We start from the raw sequence: 27,089 nt of genomic DNA, 5'->3' as shown, positions 1-27,089 counted from the left end.
AGTTTCAAATGAATAAGTGATTTAAAACTAAAAGATCACATTTTTAAGTGAAGGAAAAAAAATCTCGTTTGTAAGAATGACTGGGGGGAGAATTCACGAGATAGGCTTCCTCTTCTACATGGGGAGATATATATCTATCTATAGATAGATAGATAGATAGATAGATAGATAGATAGATAGATAGATAGATAGATAGATAGATAGATATGGGTGCTCATCCATCACTGCCCAACGTATGTGATTCTTGTCCACACCCTCCAATCAAGTTCCACACAGAGAATCCCACTCAACATGCTAGAAGGGTTGTTTGGTTTCTGTTTGTTTGTTTGTTTTTAATTTCACTGACATCATTAGGATACCAGTGAAGCCCTGTCACCCCTCTCTCCATTACTACTACATAAGCACCATATCTGCTCTTTGTAGCACACATTTCCCTAAGGACTCCTTTTTTTCTCTCAAGTTCTTCACTGATTTTAAGTTATAGCCAGATCAACATCAACCATGGGACTCTCCCATTCTTGTATTATTTATTTCAATTCAGAAATAAAAACAAATGTGGTATTCCAAGTTTTGCAGGTATACAGCAACAGTGGGAGAATGTCACTAAAAATATGGACCTCTGTTCTGGGAGAAACCTGGAGTTTTGCAATTTCCTAAAGGTAGTCTAGCCCACTATCATCCTCCTATTCAATTCTAGGTTCAACTTACTGTCTATACTGTCTGACCCAGATATACATTCTGAGGACAAGTGCTACAGATCCAGATTATGGAATGCATCTGAATGGATAATAGATACTTTTCATCCACTTGCGTCTTTATTTGTATGGATGGTCAGGTAAGCAAATACTTTCAAACTGTTATAGGTCTCTTGTAGGAAGCTCTGCAGTATTCCAGGTCATGATGTCACTAACACTGTTTCATTCACAAACAGGAGCATTTAAAGAACCTCACCATACATAGGGAATACTTCCTTAACTTCAACTCTTCGATGGATTTCCTTCAACAAACTGATGAATATCTGTGGTGTTCATACATTTTCCTGTTTTATGCCTCACCTGATGTATACGACTAAAGGATCACTGAAAGGGATTATTTCTGCTGTTATATCTTTCAAGGAATCTTAAATTATTTTGATATACAAACAGGAAACATGTTGGTAGAGAGCCAAGCCTTTAAGGTGGCAGTCTGCTGTACCTAATCAAATGCTTTTAACAAAGCAAATGGGATTTCACATTCTCTACATCTTTCAGTCAACTGAAGAAGAGTAAACATGTCCATTATAAGCAGCTAAGTGGTACAATGGATAATGCAATGAGCTAGAGTCAGAAAGACCTGACTTCAAATCCAGCCTCAGATACTTACTAGCTGTGTAACATCTCAGGCAAATCATTTAACTTATGTCTGCCTCAAATTCCTAAACTGTAAAATGAGGATAATAATAGCACCTATTTCCCATGGTTTTTGTGATGATAAAATGAGATAATATTTGTAGAATGCTTTGCAAGCCTTAAAGTGCTATATAAATGCTATTATTGTAGAATCTCTTTTAAAAGAAAGACTATTTGGTTTCCTTCTAATACCCTTCATCCATAATTTCTGAATAAATGAACCCCATAAAAAGAAATGCAAACTATTAACTATATGAAAAAAGTTCCAAAACCATTAATAAGAGAAATGCAAATTAAAACAATTCTAGGATATATTACTACTCATACATCAAAAAGGCACACGCACACAAAAAAAGGAGGGGAGGAACAAATGAGGCATTATCCATCGTTTTTATAAGGGAGTGGTACTTACAGGAGAGAGGTTAATTTAACAGTGTTTGTGGCATAAAAAACAAGATTCTGTACACATCAAAAGTTTAAAGTTTAGAAACAAAAAAACAAAAACTTCAAGTGAATGGATGACTCATGTAAGAAGCAAAATTACTAGACACTGATTTTGGATTTCAATAGGCCACAATACTAAGTAATTATACAATGCATTTCCTTAAATGAGCAAAAGTATCATTGCCTTGTACTGCCTTCCCCAAAACTAGCATAAACAATGCCTAAAAAATTCCCCTTTTAAAAATAGGTAACTACAAAATTAATTTTTAAAACTACAAAGTGTTCAAAAATAAAAATAAAATAGAAGCAAAATAAAAATGACACATAGGACAAATATTAAGAAGGAAGGAAAAATATAATCTAGGCTTTGTTCTAAAGGAGAAAAGTAATTCTAGACTAAGTCCCTTGGCGAAAAAGTCTCTGCCACTTATCCTTTATCTTTTGGGACTGTAAGCAGTTCCAATCCCAATGAGCTCAATTACTACCCTTCTTTTCTTTCTTTCTGCTCTCTTTCCTTCTGGTTCTTCCCTGAACATCTTTCAGGATTAAGCCAGGAACTGCAGAGAGAATGGAGGACAACACTCCTGAAGCAAGAGACTTTTGATCTCTTTCCTTGAATCCTCATCAATATTTTTTTAAAAAGAACTAAAATTATAACTGTTCAATTTTGATTATTTTAGTGTGTGTATATGTGTGTGTGTATGTATATATGTGTATATATATACATACACACACAAATACATATACTATGGTATTTTTTGTATGGTAATGAAGAAGCATGTTGCAGCAGCAATGTATAAGTGCTATCCTTTGGGACACCATTAGAAAAAAAATCTGCAACTCTTAAAGCTACTCATATTAAGTAAAAATAAAATGCAAGCATCATAGAACAAAATGAAATAAGACTGCAAAGAAAATCTATTATAGCTAATTCCTAAACAATTTAAAACCCTATGCAGTTGTATTATACTCAAAAGCTACTGTTCGTGACCTTTACACATCAAACATTTTTTAATGTCAAGACACTCACGGTTCATACAAGAACATGAAAGATGCACCCACCAAATTAATTATTCAAATATTGAGTATATGTTTACGTGAATGAGTAGTACACGGACAAGTATTATATATGCGGGTCATATCTTACCAACGTGTCCCATATTCATGTTGTTTTATGCCTCACTACTCTGTGATATACTTTTCTATATCATTATCAATGTGAAATTCTGAAATAATTTCAAATTATTGAAATTTATTTTATTTCAATTAGATATGTGTTAGATACTGAAACAAACTGAGACAGTCTTAACTCATACAGCAATCAACAAGAGGAGATTTCTTTAGCCAAGGTAGAAGAATAATATCGGACAGGGATAGGCATTGAGGACATATCCAGTGATTTCAATTAGGCAAACTCTCTTGCCCAAGGTGTCCAGCCAAGTATCAGAGCTCCTCACGACAAGTAACAAGGAAGTGATGTCAAAACTTGAGTCTTTAATCCCCAAACCAACTGAGTCTTGATGATGGCCTCACTATCTTTTAAGGAGAAGCCAGCCTAACTTGCACAGGATAGTGCTCCTCCCACAAAAGGTGAATGCATGAATTGGCAAGAGATATATAATATGGCATAGTGGCAAGAATGTTGGACTTGGAGCAGAATCAGGAGAACATTGCACAAAGTAACAGCAACACTGTGCAATGACCAACTCTGATAGACTTAGCTCTTCTCAGCAATACAATACAATACCAAGACAATGCCAAAAGACTCATGACAGATAATGCTATCCACATCCAGAGAAAGAACTATGAAGTCTGAATGCAGATCAAAGCATACTATTTTCTTTTTTTTTTTTTGGTTTTTGCTTTTAGTGGTTTTTCCCTTTTGTTTTGTTTCTTCTTTCATATGACTCATGTGGACATACGTTTAACACGATTGCATTTGTATAACCTATATCACATTGCTTGCTGTCTTAGGGAAGGGAAAGGAGGGAGAAAAATTTGGAACTCAAGCTCTTATAAAAAGAATGCTGAAAATTATCTTTATGTGTAATTGGAAAAAATAAAATACTATTTCCTTTAAAAAAAAAAGGGAATATTGGACTTAAAAGAGTTGTACTAAAACCCACTTCAAATATTCATAAACTATATGACCATAATCAAGTTACTTAACATCTCTGAGAGTCAGTTTTTTCTTCATCATAGTTAGCATTTATATAGCTTTTAAGGTTTGCAAAGTGCTTTGCAAATATTATCCCATTATATAGCTTCATAATAACTGACAGGTAGGTGTGATTATTGTCCTCATTTTATAGTTGAGGAAACTGAGGCAGAGTTTAATGACTTGTCTAGGGTCACAGAGCTAGTTAATGTCTGAGGTTGGATTTGAACTCAGGTCTTCCTGACTCTAGGTCCAGTGTTTTATACACTGTAGCACCTAACAACTTTTTTAATCTATAAAATGGGAACAATAGTAACTGAAATATCTACCTCATAGAGTTGTTTAAAAGCACAAATGAAATGATGAATTTAAAACCTTTTGCAAAATTTATACTGCTATATTTTTCAGCAATTTTTCAAGGGAAATTAAAGTGGGAAAGTAAATGAAAATTATTCTTTAAGCTTAAGATTTAAGTTTTAATATATCTGAAAAATTATTAGTGTGATCTTCAAAAACTATAAGACAGATTTAGGATAAACCCACCTTTTCAAATATTTTAACAAAAACAAATACTCCACATAAGAATATAAATACTCTACATAAAATCTACATGAGAAGCTCTGTGTTGAGGTGGGACAAAAAGCTAGGAAAGAAATGAGAAAACTTCGAGTGCTACCTCTGATACCCATTACTTTCAAGATGATAAGTAAGTTATTTAACTCCTTAGTGACAAAAAACTTTCTAAAACTATAACTTACATAAGAGTTGCTGACAAATTGGTCGAAGAACTTTCCACACCAGGAGTTCTTCATATCCAACAAAATCACAGCTCCAGACCAAAAACAAGAGCAACAATAACAAATCTATCAACAATCCAACAAATCTGTTATACCAAAGGACAAATTACGGCAAAGTTCTATTGGTTTGTGTGGACTTTAAAATGATAGAACTTTAAAGATGGAAGGGACCTTAAAAATAATCAAATTCAATCTTTTCATCCTAGAGATTAAATTCAATTTAAAAAAATTTATTAGGCATCTAGTATGTTCCAAGCACTATTCTAAGTCCCTACCATCACCCACTCAACAAATAATTAACTAGCCTCTATTTGAAGACATTCAAGAAGGGACAACCTACCATCTTAAGGCAGACGATTCAACATCTGGACAGCTCTGCTTCCTAGCAAGTCTTTCCTGATATCAATATTAAACTTGTCTCTGCAACTTCCACCAATCCTAGTTTTACCTCTAGGGCCAAAGAAATACTTCTGTTCCCTTCCCTCTACATGACAGACTTTCAAATACTTGAAGATAGTTTTAATATCCCTCCTGACTCTTCTCTTCTCCAGGTTAAACATCTCTAGTTCCTTCAATCTATCTTCATATTATATTTACTCAAGGCCCTTCATCATCTTGGTTACCTAGTAAACCATCCTGGCAGAGAGGCTAAACCAGGGTAAGGGTAACTGACAGGCCTCAAACCTGCTGATGACTTAGGAGGGTGTTTACTCCAAGCATATGAAGACTTTCCCTGGCAGAACAGGCGGATAAGAACAATTTGTTCCAACAGCCATGAAGGCAGCTGAAGTGCTGTGGTGCACTCAGAGCTTGATCAGATATCAAAGACCTCAAGGTCATCCACTGCATCCTGGACCATTGCCAATCACGTTGACTTTTGTCCTACCATTGGACTTCAATGACTCAGGAAGAAAATGAGGCTGATGATTTTGTGAAATTCTGCCTTACTTTAATCCAATTCACCAATGATATCACTGGTCTTCTTTAAAAATGAAGCAAACAACAACACCCTCCTTTAAATACTCCCCAGCTTATCAACGTACTTACTAAACCATTGAACACAATATTCCAGGTGAGGTGTAATGAGAATACAGTACAGTATGAGCTCTGCCTTTCTATTCCTAGAAGTCATGCTCCTCTTAAAGATCATATTATTTTTGGCTTCTACATCATACTGCTGACTCATACTAAGACTGCAATCCACTAAAACCCCCAGATCTTTTTCATGATGAAGCCTCCTCCATCTTGTATTTGAGAATTTGATTTACTGTATCCAAGTATAAAACTTTACATTTATCTAGACTGAATTTCATCTAATTAGATTCAACCCAATATTATGGCCTGTCAAAATCCTTTTGGATCTTGTTATTTAGTATGTTAGTTATCCTTCCAGCTTTATATTATTTCCAAATGTGATGAACATACCATCTTCTCCTTTACCTAAATCATTGATAAAAATGGTAAAGCATATAGGGTCAAGCATAAATCCCCATAAGACACCATAGGAGATCTTCTCTCACACTGATACAGATTATAGCCATTTAACCAGGTCTGAATACACCTGGTTGAATTATCATCAATCCATATCTCAACCTTCTTCTCCATAAGACTAGTATCACAAGAGAGATATATTATCAAAAGCTCTGCTAAAATCTAGTTGAACTATAACCACATTTTCTTTAAATATTAACTTAATCATCCTATCAAAAAAGAAAATAAGATGAAGCCATGGTGGCTTTTATCACACCATTTCCATGTCTAGATGTTGACCAACTATCTCTTTAATGATCTATTCTAGAATTTTCTGGGGAATCAAAGTCAAGCTCATCAACCTTTAGCCTGCAGAGTCTGTTCTTTTCTCTTTTTTAAAAATTGGGACATTTCTCCTTCTCCAATCTTGTGTTAGCTCACTGCATTTCCACGATCTTCCAAATATCACCAACTAATAACAGCTGCCAATTATTTTAGGACCTGAGGATTTCATACAACTGGCCTAGGTGACTCGCATTCATCAAAAGCAGCTACATATCTCTTATTATCTCCCTACTTTTCTTGGGTATTATCTTTCAGTAGGTCATTTTTGTTCTATCATTTCCAAAAGGTCCTTCTGCTTTTCAGTGAAACACAGACAAAATCAGACATGAAATGAGCAGCTGTGTTTTCTCTCTGTTGTCAAGTATCACTGTACCATCTATCCCAAGTAAAGCTCCTATCCCTTATTTGATTCTCTGTGAATATAACACTATGTTAATTATACCCTGAACTTTTCTATAATTTTCTCAGGAACACGTAAAAATAAAACTGAATATAAGATCTTTTTTAAGCCCACACAAACCAAATAAACATGTAAGTATAAAAAGTCACATTTTAAATTAATCACAATATGTCTCCAACCCCACCCCTTGTTTGAAGGGTGAAGTTACTGGAAGGTACACTGATACATAGCTCAGAAGTAGAAAGAAGAAAGCTACCCCTGGTTAAAAATTCTCACGCTGCATTACAGGAAATCTACAATTAAAGTCAAGGGGGATACAAATGGCAATAATCGTTTGGAAATGTTTCATTGGGGTACTTGAATTTAAGCTTATAGTTATTTTACTATACTTTAATCTAGGGTTTCTTAAACTTTTTCCACTGACCCCTTTTCTCGTTTTCGCAGTCACTGGCATTGTATGGGCTGAGAGCATGAGCAGTGCAAAGTGTTCATGTTTTGCATTCAGAACCAAAGCTACAGCGAAGCTGTTCAATGCAACATGGACAAGCGTTGCCAGAAACACCTCAGATTCATTATGTTTGATTTTTAATTAATTTTTGGTCACTGCATGTTCAGAAACCTTTTACTGTTGCCAGATTTTTTGCCACCTCATATGGGGTTGTGACCCACAGTTTAAGAAACACAGCAGTTTAATCAAAACACTTATTGATACCGGTGGTCTTCCCCCCTCTCGGTAGAGATTGCAACATACCTACATCTTTTCAACTTAGGTGATTCTTACCAATGTTCTTCCACAAATCCGCACAAAATATATCTATCCAACACACTCAACAGTTTTTTGGTTTGCTGGGGTTTTTTTTAATATAATTCATAGACACTTCAGTGAAATATTCAGGCTTTCATTCTGTTATGCCTTACTCTGACCACATGAACAGCCTAGTTCCTTTCCTAATTATATCTAACCTCAGTGACATTTCTACACCATTTCTTGAGAATCAGGTATAACTGGCAATGGGTGACAGTCTACTTAGACCCACCCATCAGTCTTCTCTTTGTATTACCTGCAACTGTGATTTTCTTCAGGTCATGGTATCATTCAATGACTTGCAACCATGACAGTATGACCACAGATAGGTTAAAAACATGGGCTTTTGAGGTAGGGAGCAGTTTAAGATTTCTGAAAGTTCTACACAATTTCCAAAATGCAATCTTGTCCAGTCTTCTACTTCTATTCAACCCAAGATTAAGTTCATCCTCCACTGGCAGCATCTATACGAGGAAAATGTATGGGTGGACCATACTAATAGACTACCCTCTGAAAAAAAAAAAAGGATTTCATAATATGCATTCTTCACTGATATAACTATGTGGACTTGCTTAGGCTGATTACTTTACTAAAGAGACTCTGGGTATTACAAGGCTAGATTAACTTAACAATGCACAATTGGGTTAAATGTGTTTATTTGGTAGATTCCTGCCAAGATAAAATTCCTGAACAGGAGGCTAACTGCCTAGCTCTCACATACATACTCTAACAAACCCTGAAGTCTACAACAGATCTAATAATAATCAAGAAATAGAATGAGAAACTATATGAAATAAATTCTTTCATATCAAAATGGCACAAAAAGTCAGCGCCAGCCTGGGGTAGTATTGCAGCATGACTAGAGACACAATACATATTGCCTGTAACTATTAAAGGGTTCCCCTGTCACAAGATGATCAGAAAGTCACAGGTAGAGACATTGGAAGTACTGAGGATCAGCAATGGACTGTGACCAGAACAGGGCTGAAGTGCTCAACCCTAGTCCCAATGGCTCTGCAGTCCCTGATAGGCAGAATACCAGAGAAGATCCAGAAGATCCTGAAGATCCAGCGCTCTGAACTTCAGAAACCTAGGGGCCTAACCCCAAGCAATAGATGTCAGTGCATGAACCCAGGCAATGCAACAGGACTGACCATCCCACCCTACTACACAAGGGATACATCTCAATTCAGGACCTAAAGAGGAAGAGCTGAATAAACCAATAGAGACACAAACTAGTATCAAAAATTATATCTAGAGATTTCCAAAAAAAAAGAGTAAATCCATAAAAACTGCAAGCAGAGCCTCAAAAAAAAATGTACTTTACAACAAGGACTACATGAACACCTACAAGAAATAAAGCAAAAGATAAATAATGAAATAAAAGCTGTTGAAGAGAACAGCATGGAATACAAAGTGGCAAACCTAAACCAAAAAGTAGACACCTCAGAATAGAACAAACAGAAATCAATGACTTCATGAAGCAGCAAGAAATATTAGAACAAAATCAAAAGATCTCATATTAAAAAAATCTTATCTGAAAAACAGATCAGGGAGAGAACATTTGAGAATCATTTTGCTCCTTGAAAAGCATGATTTTAAAAAAAGCCAAAAAACTATAATTTAAGAAATTTTAAAAGAAAACTACCCAGATCTATTAGAGCAATGGGAAAAGCAAAGATAAAAAGAATCTGCCTGATTTATCTCTTGAAAGAAACCCTCTAAGAAAAATCATAGAGGGCTATAAAACTGTGCATGTCCTTTGATGTAGGTTTGTATCTCAAAGAAATCATAAAAAAGAGAAAAGGACCCACATATACAAAAATATTTACAGCAGCTTTTTTTGTGGTAGCAAAGAATTGGACACTGAGGGGGATACCCATCAACTGGGGAGAGAGTCTAACAGAAGAGAAAAATAAATTTCTCCTCAAAATCTTTAGCTCCTCAAGGGGTACCAGGAGAGTTAAATAAGAAAAACATGAGTCCTGTGGGTGGATTAGTTCTGTTCAGAGAGATATGAAGTGGGCAAAAGTAATACACTAATATAAAGGGGGAAGAAAGAGGATGAACTTGTTAGTTGGGTATATGAGCATAGTGTACAAACACAGAGGAAGAGGTAAAAAGAGGGAGCATCAGATGAACCTCATTCTATCTCAAACAGCCAAAGAAGAGTTGAATGCATGCAAATTTACTACAACATACTGGTGCAGAAATACATCACAATGACCATGAAAACAACTGGAGCTGGGAGTAGAGGGACAGGGTTAGAATGCAATATAATACTGGGAAGGGAAAAGACAAAATCAAAACAAACTTCCTGAAGGGGAGGTTAAAGCGGGGGAGGGGAGGAATCTAAAGAGGCATCTTAGATTGCTTTTTAGACAATAGGAGATGGCTAAAGAAGTTGTAGTAAATGAATGTAATGCAATATTATTGCACCATAATAAAGATATATTTCACAGCATCCTGTATAGTATGAACTGACAATAAAATGTGAGCAAAAGTAGAACAATCTATACAAAAACAATGTTGTAGGGGCAGCTAGACAGCCCAGTGGATAGTGACAGTTCTGAAGTCAGGAAGACCTAAATTGAAATCTGGCCTCAAACAGTTACTAGTCATATGACCTTCAGTTTCCTCATCTGTAAAATGAGCTAGAAAAGGAAATGACAAACCACTCTAACGTCTTTGCCAAGAAAACCCCAAATGGGGTCTTAAAGAGTTGGACATGACTAAAATACCTAAATAACAACAACAAATTTTAGACATAACCACTGTGTAGATTCAGTTTCCTTGACTATGTTGTTTTGCTTTGTGTTATTTTAAACTAGGCATGTTTGTTTTTCCCCTTTCTATCTCTCTGGTTAATGGCAGAGGATGGAGAGGGGAAGGTAAAAGTTAACATAGTGATACCAATAAAGGAAACATTTTTTAAAATGCACAGAAGAGAAAAGAAGTTCAGGAGGTGGCCCAGACAAGTTAAGAGCATTTACATTTTTAAAGTAACATGTAGAATTCATTATATTATAAACATTTGTACAGTTAAATACAGATTATTATGTAGAATCCCCAATTTGTATTTTTTTAAAAGATGCAGTCCAATTACCACCATCGATACAGAGCATCTCCTGATGTCCTCAGCCACTAGTATCTTCCCTCCCTAATAGCCTTATATTTGTTATACAGAGTAATTCTGCAATACTTATATATGCACATCTCACCTCCCCTTCCCACAAAAAAGAATGTAAAATTCATTTAAAATTGTAATTTCACTTTTTTTGTCTTTGTATCAATTATTCTTGTCTTAGTATCAGTTGATACCAAGCTTTTCCCTAAAACAAAGAACCATATTTTTAACAATGATATTTTTCTGATGATAACCATAACAGTTTTGAGTTACCAAACACTAGAGTACTACAGTCTCAGAAAACCTGAAGTTAAAGATTACTCAAAGGACAATACAAGGATATAGAGCAATTATCACAAACAAGAAATTACACATAATTGATTTTAACAGAGAAATGACCAAAAAAAAAGGTAAGCAAGTCACCTAATAAAAGTGAGAGGTAAAGCAATGGACTATCCTGGTAGTGCCATGGTATATAAATTTAACAGTAAGAAAAAGGTAGTAAAGACTCCAGTAAGCTGAGTAGGCCCTTGGTGCTAAACCCATAAGAGGACATGATCAAAAATATCCCGGGTATGGAATAGTTACATTATGCATTATCAGAGGAATATCCATATTAATCATAAACTCATAGTGCAAAGAAGTACAGTATGTATACAATGTTTACAGTAGAAACTTCAAAATCCCATGTTAATAATCAAGGACAAAGAAAAATAGCTAAGTTTAAGGAATTCAACAATGTTGCTTATTCTTAAAAATAACTTTTACTAATGCCTTTTGTTTTATCATAATCACTTCCAGGAACAGCCTGCTTCTTATCTACCTCTACCCACTCCTACTCTGTAAAAAAAGAAAACAGTCAAGCACAAACAAGGAGTATTCTCAATGCAAGTAGTAGTGTATATATAACACTCTGATCTCCAAAAACTCCTGTGTCTCTCCTTAGAAGAAAGAGGCATTTTTCATCATATGTTCTCTGGGATGAAAACTATCATTACAATTACTCAGAATTCAATTCCTGTTAATATTGTTCTCATTTATATAATTTAGTGGAGTAACTGTGTCAATTGTTCTCCTAGTTCTGGAAATTATCTCTCTCTGCATCAATAACTACAGGCTTTCCCATGTTTCTCTGAATTCCTCATTTCTTTTTTATTATTTTATTTAATATTTTATTTTTTCCCAGTTACATGTAAAAGCCATTTTAACATTCTTTTTTCTTTTTTCAGATTTTGAGTTCCAAATTCTCTACCTCCCTCTTACTTCCTCTGCCATTGAGAAGGCAAGCAATTTGACATAGATTATACATCTATAGTCATGCAAAACACATTTCCATGTAAGTCATTCTGTCAAAGAAAACACAGACCAAAAAAGGAAAAGAAAAAAAGAAAGTAAAGAAAAAGTATCTTTGATGTGCATACAGGATCTTTCTCTAAAGATGGACAACACTTTTCATCACAGATCCTACAGAATTGGTCTTAGATCGTTGTACTGCTGAGAACAGTTGTTATTTATAGTAGATCATCACACAATATTGCTGTTACTCTGTATACAAGGTTCTCCTGGTTCTGCTCATTTTACTTTGCATCACTTCATGTAAGTCTTCCCAGGTTTTTTTGAGAGCATCCTTCTCATCATTTGTTAAAGCACAATAGTATTCCATCACAATCATATACAATAACTTGTTCAGCCATTCCCCAACTGATGAACATCCCCTTAATTTCCAATTCTTTACCACCACAAAAGGATACTATAAATATTTTTGTACACAGGTCCTTTTCTTTTTTGTTTTTTATCTCTTCAGGATACAGACCTACTGGGCATAGTTCCAAATTGCTCTTCAGAATGGCTGAATCATATAGAACTTCACCAGTAGTACATTTGTGTTTTAACTTTCCCATATCCCCTCCAACACTTGTCATTTTCCTTTTCTGTCACATAAGTCAATCTGACAGGTGGGAGGTAATAGTTCAGAGTTGTTTTAATTTAATGATTTAGAACATTTTTTATATGACTATAAACAGCTTTGATTGCTTTGTCTGAAAACTGCCTATTCATTTATCAATTGAGGAGTGGCTCTTATTTCCATAAATTTGACTCAGTTTTCTATGTTTGAGAAATGAAGTCTTTATCCGAGAAACTCCCTGGAAATTTTTTTTTCATGGTAATGATTACCAATTATGTATTTCCCTTCATCCAATTTTCCCATTTATCCTATTCTCTCTCTCTCCTTTTACCCTGTCCATTCTCAAAAATGCTTTTCTTCTGATTTTTACATCCCCTAAACTGCCCTCCCTTCTATCAGCTCCTCCTCTCTCCTGCCCCACTGCAGCCTCTTCCCTTCCTACTTTCCTGTATGGTAAGACAAATTTCTACACCTGAGTGTATATATTATTCCCTCTTTGAGCCAATTCCCATGACAGTAAGGTTCATATACTCCCCTCTCCTTTTCCCCCATTTTCTCCTCCTCTGTAAAATCCTTTCAGGCCTGTTTTATGTTAGATAATTTATCCCATTCTACCTCTTCCCTTCCCCTTCTCCCAGTGCATTTTTCTTTCTTATCCCTCAATTTTATTTTTTTTTAGATACTCATTCACATTCAACTCACACCTCTGCTTTCTACCTATGTATACTCCTTCTAACTGCCCTAATAATGAGAAAGTTTTCCGGAGTTATAAATGTCATTTTCCCATGTAGGAATATAAACTGTTTGACCTTATCAAATCCCTTATTATTTCTCTTCCTGTTTACCTTTTTATGCTTCTTTTGCATCTTACATTTGAAAGTCAAATTTTCTATTCAGCTCTAGTCTTTTCATCAGGAATGCTTTAAAAGTCCACTATTTCATTGAGTATCCATTTTTTTCACCTAAAGAATTATACTCGGTTTTGCTGGGTAGGTGATTCTTAATTGTAATCCTAGCTCTTTTCCCCCCAGAATATGACATTCCAAGCCCTCTGATCCTTTAATGTAGAAGCTGCTAAATCTTGTGTTATCCTGACTGTGGCTCCATGATATTTAAATTGGTTCTTTTTGCCTGTTCAAAGTGTTTTCCTCTTGATTTGGGAGGTCGGGGATTTGGATATAGTACTCCTGGAAGTTCTCATTTGGGGATCTCTTTCAGGAGGTGATCAGTAGATTCTTTCAATTGCCATTTACCCTCTGGTTCTAGAATATCAGAGCAGTTTTGCTTGATATTTTCTTGAAAGATGATGTCTAGGCTCTTTTTTGATCATGATTTTCAGGTAGTCCAATAATTCTTAAATTATAAATTATTTTTATAAATTTTATAAATTAAATTCTAAATAATTCTCCTGGATCTATTTTTCAAGTCAGCTGTTTTTCCAATGAGGTATTTCACATTTTCTTCTATTTTTTTCATTCTTTTAATTTTGTTTGCTTCTTGACGTTTCATAAAGTCATTAGCTTTCACTTGTCCAATTCTAACTTTTAAAGCATTATTTTCTTCAGTGAGCTCTTGTACCTCCTCTTTCATTTGGCAGATTCTACTTTTTAAGGAGGTCTTCCCTTTAGTGAATTTTTGTAAATCTTTTTCCATTTGGCCAGTTCTGTTTTTCAAGGTATTCTTCACTTTATTGGATTTTTGTGCCTCTTTTATCATTTGCCCTATTCTGTTTTTTAAGGTGTTATTTTCTTCAGTATTTTTCTGTGCCTCTTTTTTCAGGATTTTCTGGTATCACTCTCATTTCTCTTCCCAATTTTTCCTCTACCTCTCTTACTTGATTTTAATAATCCTTTTTGAGCTCTTCCATGGCCTGAATGACCAATTCATATTTTACTTCAAGGCTTTGGATGCAGGAATTTTGACTCTGTTGTCTTGTTCTGAGTGTTTTGATCTTCCTTGTCACCACAGAACTTTCTATGGTCAGAATTTTCTTCTATTGTTGGCTCATTTTCTAGCGTATTTCTTGACTTTTAACTCCATGCTAAAGTGGATCTCTGCTTCCCAAGTGAAGGGGGCACTGTCCCAAGCTTCAGGTTTTTTGTAGCTGTTTTCAGAGGTAATTCTGGGGACCTCTAAGGTTCTGACTCTTCCAAGGTGGTACAATCTAAGGAGAGGTGTGTTTACGGCTCTCCTGTACTATACACTGGTTCATGAGTAACCACAAGCACTCTTTTCAATCCTGGAACTGTGACCAGGGTCCCTGATCTCTGCAACCACAAGCTACTTGTGCTAGCGCATCTCCTTGCACTGTGACTAAGACCTAGGACTGTAACCCAGATCCATGTAATGCAACAGAGTCCTGCCCCTGGTGCTAGCAAAGGGACCTCGGTAAATCTCCTTTTGACCCGTGGTCCAATACCCTTACTGTCTGTAGGCTGAGAGGTCTAAAAACCACCACTGCTGCCCTTATTCAGTTGCCCTGAGGCCTGCTCCTGGTTTGCTGAGGCCCAGTCTACTCTAGCACTGCCTGCACTGGACTAGGCTCCTCTCTCACCCTGGTATAACAGATCTTTCCCGACAACTTTCTAAGTTGCCATGGAAAACTGTTTCACTCTGCCTTTTTGTGGATTCTGCCACTCTAGAATTTATTTAGAGTCATTATTTAAAAGTATTTGAGGTGTTTGGGGGAGAGCTCAGGAGAGTCCCTGCCTTTACTCTGTCATCTTGACTCTGTCTCCTGAATTTCTCATTTCTTAAGGTACAATAATATTTCACTATATTCTTAAGACAATTTATTTAGCCATTCCTCAATCAATGAGGTCACTACTGTATCATAGGTTCTTTTGATACCGTAAGAGTACTGCTAGCAATTTTTTATTATTTATGACACATTTCCTTGACATCCTTTTGGGTCTATGTCCCATGTCAATGGGTATAAAAAGTTTAACCACTCTTCTTGGACAGTTCCAAATTATTTTCCAAAATGGAAAATTTTCCCCAGGTTTATTCTTTAGGCTCTTTTGGAGGAGTTGGGGGAAGAATACAATGGGAAATGTAGGTGATGGAAAAGTATATCAATAAAAATGTAGTTTTTGAAAAAAGAAAAGGTGGGGTAAAGCTCAAGTAAAAGTAACTAACACTGAGGTGAGAGCTAACTGAAGGCACAGAATTAAACAGTCTTTTGGGGGGGAAGGGGAGGAGAGGGAAGGGAAGAGGGAGGGAAAAGGGAATACAGGGGGATAAGGAGATGAGAGAGAAGGGAAACAGGGTAAGAGTGGTAGGAGAGGAAAGGGTATGGGAGGAGAGAGAAAGTGTTACAGCTTAGTGATCAGAGGACAGAACATTAAGGAATGATCAAACTAAGAAAGAAGAAAAACCAGGGGAAAAACAAAAAGCAGTTAGAAATAAAAGGAAAGAGAAACAACTAGGAAATGTCAGAGAAATTAAATAAGGAAAGATTTTCAATAAAGTCTCAGTCAAGTGTTTTAAATGTCACAGAGAATATTAGGACCAAGAAACAGTCACTACGTATCTGGCACCCTATTTGGCAAAGCTGTTTCAGCAGAGAAGCAGAAGCAAAACTCAAATTCAGAGGATTAAATGGATGAGCAAGGAAATGAAAATACAAGCACAGAACACCTACTCTAAAAGTTTGTCCAAGAAAGGAAAGAAACAAAATAGTAAACAATTCAAGTAAAGATTTTTTTTAAAGAGAGGAGAAACTAGTATACGTCTGAAGAAGACAGGAGATGGGAAAGGGAAATGTTAAAGATCCAAGAGAAAGGAGTTAGGAATCAAAGAAGTGAAAAAAACAAAAATATACATCACTGAGGTAGAAAGGAAAGAAGTTAATGCTACTGGCCTTGACCTCAGTAAAACATGAAGTGAAGTAATGGTTGGGGGAAGGGAAAAGAGATGTGCAGAGAAGTAGCAAGACTGAAAGTTCTTACTCCTTAAAATGAGAAAATCCAAATAAGATTGAATTGTAATAGTAATAATTAGCCACATTTAGAGCAATCATAAATACTTCTAGGCAACTATCCATCTGCTCAGGACCACATACATGTATAGTGGCATAAAACCACTAAATAATATATACGTTTAATATATGTACAATAATAATATTTGTAATTGATAGTAGGGGGAAAGGGGAAGGGAAGGGATAGTAGGCAGAAGAATTTCCTTAGAGGAAATTTGACTTAGTTAATGAAAATAATGAGAATGGCACAGGAAATAAATGCTATTTGGTATATAGCAGGAAAGAGGCTTTGAAATTTGAGGACCCGGGCTTAAATTCTGGCTCTACTACTTATTAATTGGTTTGGGAAAGCTATCCTCAATTTTCTCATCTGTAAAATAAGGATATTAGACTATATTATCTTAAAGACCTGCTCAGCCCGTATATCTTAGGATGTATGAATTCCTTACATATATCATCCTATTAAGTTCATTTGTGTTTAGTAAAGTACCTCTGCAACTAATAATATCAATACATTTTAAAACAAATATTATAAAGGTCTTTCAGTCATCAATACTTCCATTTTTAAAAGGGCTCTCCAAACATTTTCCTGACCACACTGAACATCCTATCTTTTGGAAGATGTATAACTATAGGAAATTTCCAGCCACACTTGAAAACCTTGTTTGTTTTGTTTTCTTTTCAATTTGTGTAAGAAACTAAAAGCAACTAGATTTTTTACTTTCAAAAACAATAACAACAACAAACAAAAAACAAAAGCAAAACACAAGGGAGTCCTACTAGTAATATCACCGCCTACTTGAAATTTGAAAAAAAAAAATCAGAAATTTTTCTCTGTTCTGGGAAAAGGAAAACCCATTATTGCCATCTGGTACAGTTCCTACCATCATCTCCTGAGAATCTCCTTTCTCTCATTTCACTTTACAGTTTCATCAAAGCTAAGGTATCTTCTGGTCAATATACTATTATTCCATAAAAAGATGTGTTTTGTTTTTAAGTCTCCGACTTTCTAGTGTGTCCTCTAGTATCACTTTTCCTTTCCTAATAACCTTTCCCATCTAACCAAGTAGATCAATTGTTTTGAATTCAGACTCAGCCTCGTAGTGATCCAAGTGATAATCAACGTACAAAAATCTAATCACAAATGCAAATAATTCCATAACAAAATGTAATATAATTAGCTATGTGGGGCTAATTTCCATGTTTAAAAAGCAACACTCTGTTAGAAGTTCAAAACTGTCTAAAAAGAAATGTTTCTTATCCCTTAAGTAGTCTCCTCCTAGAAATTTAGGTTGCTGTGATTCTAATCTGTTTTATTCTTAACAAAATCTCCTAAAACTCAAACCAAAAGCTTCCATGGTAAGGCAACAATTTCAGTGAAGCATGACATGCCATGTCAAGACCACTGAAAGCTCAACCAATATCAGCTAATGATGAAACAAATGCAAATGTGTAAATACAAAGTGTAATTCGTGGCCTGGTAACAGGATCTATTAAGATAATTTCCTATGATGATTTTTTCTTAAATAATTTTCATCTCCAAATACTATTTTTTTTTCCTTTACTAGAAAGAATTTCATCTTATCACATTTAAAATTGCTGTCCTCACAATAACCCTGTCAGGTAGCTGGTGTAAGCATTATTAGGCTCAAGAAATTAAGCAACTTGCTCATGATCACATGGCCAGTTAAGTCTTAAGAGTACATCACTGGACCCAGGTCTTCCACCTCTCCATCCAAAGCTCTTTTCACTACATCACTACTTCAAGAATGTCCTTTTCACTCTTTAGCGACCTACGAGATCTTGGACAGGTTACTTAACCTTTTTGAGTCTTGGTTTCCTTATGAGTAAAATGAGAGGGTTCCAGAAATCAGAGCTCTTCACCTTGTTTGTGCCATGTGCCCTTCAGGCAGCCCGATGAAGCCTAGGGACCCCTGCTCAGATACATGTTTGTAACTGCACAAAACAAAACATATAGGATAGCAAAATAATGACTGAAACAAAGATTAATTCTTTTCCCACCTAAGTCCACAGATTACTTAAGGTTGAAGATTCATTTCTATCAATTTAAAAAGATTTTTAGGAGCATGTCAATCGGGCAGCTGAAACTGTTCACTATGGTGGGATGAGACAGTAGCAAAGGTTGGAAAATTGTGAGATGGGGTAGCCCAAGGCCAAATGACCCTTTGCCGAGATGGCAAGGAGCTGGTGCACTTGCCCAGCAGCCTGTACATGGTCCCTGAGCACTGGAGTTTTGGCACCCCCTTTTGCCTTGAGGAACAGCAGGGGGTCCCAGACAAGGAGTATCCAAGATGGTGTCCAAGTATGACATCAAGTTTGACTTCATCCACTGCGAAGTACTATAATAAATACTGCAGCAAGAAAGTACTTCACCTCAGATGTGATTCTTGGACCACCTACAACAGTGGACAGAGTGTGTGCTTATGTCTCAGAAAAAAATGAAATTTTATGACAAGCAACTCAAAGTGCTCATGAATGGAGCTCCTTTATGTTTAACACTAGGAACATCAAAAAAAATCTGAATTGATAGCTTGTCACCTATCTAATAATGAGAAGCACCTGCTTCTGAATAGAGAAAGCCATTTTGAAATTGAAATTGCTCAAATTTTAAATGTTGAGATAATAACTGAAAGTTCTGCTCCTGGAAGAGGCAACACTGGAGCCACAGGTATGTTTCTCCAGTACAAGGAGCCAGGAACTCAGGATGTGACCCAGATGAAGTTCATTGCCAGCAAAGACTCTAATTCTAACAAAAAGCAGTCAGCCACCCAGTCAGCAGCCATGCATATGGCAGCCCAGATCCTCTATGTATCCCAGGACCAATGATCATGGAATTGTTTGAGAAACTCTATGAAACTACTTATAAGTTCACAGCTGATTAATTTTTTAAGTGCTGGGAAATGAAATCAAACTGTATGGAAAAAATCTAAGTGTTCATTGATCTAGTGCAATATATATATTCAGTTTATTAATGTTTTAAATTCAGTTTCACATTTGACTTTGCATATTTGATCTCACTGGTATTTATTATGGGCTTAGGGAGAATCCAACCCATGCTACTATTAAATAATCGGGTATTTTTAGCATAATCTATAGGATGTTTATATAACACATACTACATTTACAATAGAGCATTACTAGTAGGTCATTTCAACATCCTTTTTTGCATTCATCTACAAAACCAGAACTCGTTTATGTGAATAAATCACTCAGGATTTCTACCTTATATTTGGAGGTGGAATATCCTAACACTGAACAAGCCATTGCCAACAAAATTTGACTTAGATTGTTTTATACAATGTTCTTTTACAATGTCACTAATTGGACCTAAACAAACTTGTGAAACTTTTACGGAGGGGAAAGTCTGTAACTCTTATGGTCTGGGTTTTATGCTTTTGACTAGATTAAAATGAACTGTACAGCAATCTGTGTATAAAACATGATTAAAAGCTATTTTTAAAGTTTTTTATAAACTCTCTAGTTCATTATTATTCATTTGTCATTATTTAATAGTATGGGGAAAATTCTTTCCTTCAATTAATAAATCCTAGCCCTTTCAATAATACTAACTTAAATATGCTAATCATTTCTTTTCCTTGTTTTTCCACTGATACAGTGATAAGCACATGGGAACATGGAGCTATCAGAAAAAGTGAGTGTCAACATTCTGTTTCTGAACTATATAAAATAGAGGCTCTATGGTTTCTGGTTCTGCTCTGAGTTCTACCATAATTCCAGTATGAAGACAGACAAAGCCCATGACTTATCTGGGCCTTAGTTTCCTCATTTGTAAACTGTTGAGGTTAGGACAGATGATCTCTAAGGATCTTTCCAGGTCTAAATTCTGTATTAAAAAAATTAGGAAAAGCTAAAAAAAATTAGTAATTTTTTTGTAATAGTTTAGGATTTTTTGCCTTTCCATTAAGACAGGGTAATGTTTACAATGGATTCTGTCATTTCTTGTTTCTATATTATAACCACAGTTTTTCTAACAGTTAAATTTTAATATGGTTAAAGTTTTACTTTGTTTCAGTATAAGAAACTCCTTTAGTTGATACCTTATTGTGAAAGTGGACAACTAACTACATGGACTTCAAGCTGGAATGAACCTTAAAGAACATCTTATCCACCTCTCTCATTTTAAAGATAAGGAACCTCATGAGACACAAAGGTTTAGTGACTTCTCAAGGTTACTGCACCTGCAAGTAGCAAAGCCAAAATTTGAAGAGCTCTTCTAACACAAAAGCCAGCACAGAAAATTCCAAACACAGGTAACTTCTATCAAAGTAAACAATTTGTTCTTCCTATCCTGCAGTACTCATTGACTCAAATTATCACGTTCATAGAAAGCACTTTTGTGACTACAGAAAGTAAATATCTATCTGCATTCTACAAATGAATTCTCTAAGTTATTTTTTGGCTATTTAGCTTATCTGAAATATCTAGAATGTGGGTATAACAGAACAAAATGACTGCTGAATGGACAGATGATAAGAGGACCAGTTGTCTTGCCACAGAATTCCAGGACATAAAGCACTGCTATATTTTAGTCAAAATTTCCTCAATGATGTGCTATCTTCATTTCAAAAACATTTTACCATCTTAACCAGACCTACATGTTGCCATTTTACTGCACAGCATATATTTTCTAATGAGGATTTCTGAAGTTGAGAGCATAAGGTAGTAAATGATTTAAATGCTATAGCTGAAGGAAAAAAATACATAAACATGATATATGGCAGTGAAAAGAGCAATCACTGGTCTCTAAGTATAAGAAACAAGTGGCTATAAAGCCTCAACTTCTTTCTTCAAAAAGTATTGAGTGTTTTCTACATGCACATTGCTACATGCATTATTTTTTGTTTATAAGACCTTGTGATGAGTCATATCAAACCATGCTACAACAACCACTTGTGTGCACACACCCTACCTTTTCTTAACTATAGGTTTTCTAAGAAGTGTGCCATCATTACTGTAGTTGTTGTCAGAATCATTATCAATTTTCTTGTTCTCACTGCAGGTAATCAAACTGTGTGTAGAAACATCTGAGCTGGCTCAACTCCCTTCTGATCTAGCACTGACTGGATCTTGCTGTTGCTTTGAACCTTTAAATGACCTAATAAGAAAAAGAAAACATTCCATCATGGGGACTACATAAATTTGAAAAAAATGTGGAATAAGTGCCAGTTTTGTAAAGCTACATTCTGAGTGATCTTTCTTTCTTTTTAGCATTTTTTATAAAAAATATTGTATCATTCTCACTAATAATTTAATGATGACACTAATTCATTAGACTGTAATGTTAAATTAACTTACAAATTTCTTAAATGTTAGTACATTTTAGTAATTCATTTTTAAAAAATAAAAGTTTGAAAACATTAAATATGAAAAAAATAAATTGAACAGTACATTATTTTCTTATCTTCCATCCTTTTTTTTTAATGAAAGCATTTTCAGAATGGCAATATGCCAAATGTGGAAGAAGACAATTAGCAGGACAGAGCGCCACTTGCTGGTTTACAGAAATTATTCACATGAATACTTAAAAAGAAATAAGGTAACTTCATTCCCTGAAGTTGATAATTAATTTTAATCACATCACACTAGCTCCTCCAAAAAGATTCAAGAATATAGCATCTGTACTACATATCTGAAATAAAAGGCAAATTATTTTTATTACTATAACATAGAAAGACAGCACCAGAAAACATTCCAGTGAATCACAGATGCCAACCAACAATGATTTTTTTTTAAAAACTCTCTGATAAAAAAGGCATTTGTAAATGGTTCCAACTGCCAAAATAATGAAAAATCAAAAACTTTTTTAAGAAAATAATTATCTCAATTTCTACTCTATAATCACCTGGGAAGTAACTAAAATGTACTGTTTTCTAGTTTTCAAAAATAATTAATTAAAAATTAAAGGGTCCAGGGTGAACTATCAACTAACTACCTACAAGCAAAAAGTAAATGATATAAAAAAGAAAACAAGTATAATTTCAAAGGATAAAATAAAAGAATTCTACAAGTTGACCTCAAATTCAACTGTGTTCTTGCATATAATAGCACTGTTGCCACTTATTTCAATCATTTACGTATTAGTTGGAAGAATAAAATGAAATTTAAAGTTTTAAAAGAATTAAGCAGTAACTCTTTTTGACTTAAACAAAATAACAACAAAGTTTGCTTACCTTGGTTTGGTTGCATGTTCATATTTGGTCTAGGGCCATAGTTTCCCATAGGCTGTCCCTGACTCATTGTCATCTGATTCTGTACTGGCATACTTTGTGAGGATGGCACCGAATGGTTGTAACCTCCCATGGAACCATGATTGCTTGAAGGCATGTTCATGGAACTGTTTGTCATATTGAGTTGATTGGGTCCAGGTCCCTGCATAGGCATATGGTTTGGCCCTTTGAAAAAAAAAAATGAACAGCTCCAGTAAATAGATGGTCCCTCCAAAAAGATCTTCAGAACTTTTCATTATATAGTACTACGAAATAAAATTTTAAAACAGAAGCTCAAATTGGAAATTAGGAATGTGGACTTAATGTAAAGTTTATTCCTAAAAGACAACTTTCTACCTTTTAGTAGGCAGAGTCAAAAAGCAGGTTAACTATTACACTAGATTCACTCTTATCTAAGTTGACCATAAGCTTGATGTGTCTGAAAAGTTCCTTCTTCTTAATTTTTCCCCCTTTAATGCCATCTCAGTACTACTCAGTGGATGTTAGCAACTGCTGCACAGACTCTAACTTCCTTAACTATTCCAAATGGCCTAACAACAGATTTCATCAAAGACCATGTCAACAGTAGCTTTGGCATAAGGAGAGGAGAAAAAAGGATTATAATTCCCAAGGCCCATACCCACATGCCTAGTTTCAGGAGGTAGCAGAGCTTATATCAAAATCCTGAACCAAAATCTAGACAAAAATGCCACAATACAAGGTAGTGTATTTCAATTTTTTGGTTGATGATAAGCTTCAAAGAAAGATAAGGAGGCAGATTCATTTGTACTGCTTACCATCTAAAAACAAGTACGGAAAATGGCACTATGCAGTGGAAAAAGCACTAGACCAAGAGTGAGATAAGGGCAGCTAGGTGGCACAGTGGATAGAGCTCCAGCCTTGGAGTCAGGAGGACCAGAGTTCAAATCCAGCCTCAGACACTTAACACTTACTAGCTGTGTGATCCTGGACAAGTCACTTAGCACTGATCGCCTCACAAAAAAAAAAAAAGAGTGAGGTAAACTGGCTTCTCATTCCAACTATATTTGTTGTGTCACCTTGAGCTAGTCAACTACCTGGGTCTTGGTATCTTCATCAACTACATGCAGAAGCTGGACAAAATAACCTCAAGACCATTTGAATGGGCAGGCAAGCTAGAATTTAGCTGCCAAAGCAATACGCCTCTTAACTGCCACATGCCAGTTTATCAAGCTGTCCTGACTCTAAATGCCATTTTTAATCAAAATTTGGCTTAGGTTAGTTAAAGAACATTGGGTAGAATATAATTTGATCCCTCCTGATTTCACTTTCTCCTCTACTATTGGGACCCACTGACCTAATTAGCCACAGAAGAGAATGACACTCAAAAACTAAAAGGCTTAAAGATCACTAATCTTAAAAATATATCTCAAAGCAATTGAACAGTAAGCAAATGCATCCAATGTCCTGAGAGTTAAGAAAACTTCCAAAGGGGTTGCACTTACAACAAAGGAATAAAGACACTGGGAAGCCCTGGCTCATTATATAAACATCTTTTCTCATCTTATTTTTCAATGTTGTTTGACATTTTACTTTTCAAGTATTCTTTTTAATGTCATTCTTTAATAAAGATCAGCACTGAGATTCACACCTTAACGTGAAAGCATGATCTCTCAATGAAAATTTAAACTCAAAGATTGCTAATAACATCAATTAAGAATATGAAAAGTTAGTGGCAAATTTAGACCATTTTATTTCTTTTTTCTATATTTCTTCCACCATGGTGCTATTTTTCACATAAACTTAAAGCAAGCCATTACAAAATGCATACTTTTATAAGATCTATTCATCATTTACAGATAAACCATGGGCCAATACTTTTTTTTTCCAAAAAGCTTTTAAAGCAAGCTATATTGCCTGGTTTCAGACAGACTAAATTTAGCTGGTTCTGTTCATCAGAGGAATGCTGTGTGTCAGCTACATCAAAGCCCAAGGGCAGCCTGATAAACACTGAATACAGGTCACGTAGCTCTGTAGCTAACAAACTCTAAGAGAGCTTGTACTCGGGGGCATTCAAAGCAGTTTTGTCATCAACAATCTAGTATCCCTTGAGCCCCCATGTCGTTTCAGTTGCTAAGCAACTCTGGTGTTAATGTCTTAGAAGAGAAAAACTTACCAGGCATCTGGCCGTTCATCTGGTTCTGCATGTGTGGTGCAGGAGGACCCCCACCTACCATTCCATCTGAAGACATGTTGTGAGAACGTGGAGGTGGGGGAGGGCCACTCTGATTCATCCCTCCTGGACCCATAGGCATATTCTGTGTGGGTGGCTGAAAGAAGACAGTTTAGGGAAACAAGAGAAGCAGTTAGTCTAATACATTATATGTACATATGTTATAACAGTTGCCTATATCATTAAGTGAGTTATGATGAAAAGGATAAATGAATTTCATATTTCTAATAATTTAACACATCACAATATTCACTTCAGTGACATAACACATTTAACATTTCCATCGACTTTACATAATGGATAAATTAACGTGCACACAGCATAAGAGCATCTTATAACCAAAAGAAGACCACAATTAACGCTTGTTCTGCTTGTTAAATTTAAAGCAATAATGAAAATGGCCAAATATTTAAAAGTTCCATAACAAAAGACTTTTCCTTATCTATGCAAAACCTCCAAACATCTGTTATTTCTAAGATGTAAAACTAGTTAAAATAAAATAAATTTAAGGGTTGATCCTCCTTTCTGTCATTAATACCTACACATTACATCCATAGCCAATAATAGACTTATTTCAACAAAGAATGACAAAAAAACTAAAATATGAAGAGCCTTAAAATGTTGATGATGCATTTTACTATTACAAAGGATATATGGGTATGCAGTAAAAGGGAATTTTTTTTCCTTTAAGCACCAAGGACCTAGCTTAACCCAATACTTTTTCTTGAATACCTCATGGACTAGAAACACATTACTGATAGCCTCCAAGGTTCCAGAGACAGCTGCCTCGAAAGGATGCCTTTGGCAACTTTCCTAATGAAATTGTGAGGAAAATAACTGACTAACCTTGAGAGTTCTAAAAGGGACATAAAGAAAAAGAACAAACAGAAAAGGTGATCGGCAACACCTGGCTTCAATCTTGAAGATATTTCAGAAAAGAAATCTAATGAGCACTTTTTTCTCCAATTCACTCTTTAGACTGGCAGAAGCACATAGGGAATCATCATACCTCTACAATCATTTCCAGTCCTCAGTAACCTCTAGGATCATCTTTGCTTTTGTACATACACAAATTGAATGCCTTTGCAGAAAAACTAGACATTGCCCCTATTCCACTCCAACAAAATTCATAACATTGAATCCTTACTGACTATGCCTTGCTATGTATGACTCTTGCTTCCTAACATGCTCTCAAAATCTTGATATTGTCAAACTTTCCATTAAACTTTAAAGTCCTTACCCCAAAATTTGTATCTTCCTTAATAATTAATATCTTGTTTCATTTTTTGAAAAAACTGAAACCATCAGAATAAGTACTAAGTACTAGTACATTCCCTACTTTTAATCACTATTATTTACTTATTTCCTTATGTCCTATCACCATGAACTCTTATATTCCAGAATACTAACCCTGAAGTCCTGATCCTAACCTCTGCTGCCTTTTCCCACCTTCCCCTTAAAGTCTGCTTTCTTTCCTCCTTTTTGTTTCCAAATGTCTAAAATGTTATCTGTTTCTGCTGCTTCCAATTCCTAACCTTTAGTTCCTTTGTGCATATCCTCCCATCATAGCTATTTGAGCTACCTTCTTTTCTCAAAATTTAGATTCCTTACTAAGAAAATCTCAATTACTATCAAAAGTTTTATTTGTTAACATTGCGATGGGCTTCCCAAATTTCTCCATCTAATTCACTTTTCTCCAATTAATGTTCCACCATCAGCTATAAGTCATACACTACACCTTACCATCTTGCTATCACACAAAAACATAAAATGCAAAAGCAGAATTCCTCACTATTCTCTTATCCATCAA

At 35.3% G+C, this 27,089-nt stretch overlaps 1 protein-coding gene and 1 pseudogene across 1 annotated transcript in view; one reads left to right on the top strand and one right to left on the bottom strand.

Moving 5' to 3' along the window:
* The window catches only part of SS18 (SS18 subunit of BAF chromatin remodeling complex), a 94,263-nt gene that overhangs the window by 28,343 nt on the left and 38,831 nt on the right, over window positions 1-27,089 (bottom strand). Inside the window, 2 exon segments of the mRNA XM_020968694.2 lie at window positions 23,032-23,253; window positions 25,223-25,376. Of these exon segments, the coding sequence (XP_020824353.1) occupies window positions 23,032-23,253; window positions 25,223-25,376 (376 nt within the window).
* On the top strand, window positions 18,998-19,666 carry LOC144456981 (zinc finger FYVE domain-containing protein 21 pseudogene; annotated as a pseudogene).

This window comes from Phascolarctos cinereus, unplaced genomic scaffold (assembly GCF_003287225.1).
Source record: "Phascolarctos cinereus isolate Bilbo 61053 unplaced genomic scaffold, phaCin_HiC Scaffold_4;HRSCAF=312, whole genome shotgun sequence".
Taxonomy (NCBI): Eukaryota; Metazoa; Chordata; class Mammalia; order Diprotodontia; family Phascolarctidae; genus Phascolarctos; species Phascolarctos cinereus.
This window is presented reverse-complemented; position numbering and strand designations above follow the sequence as displayed.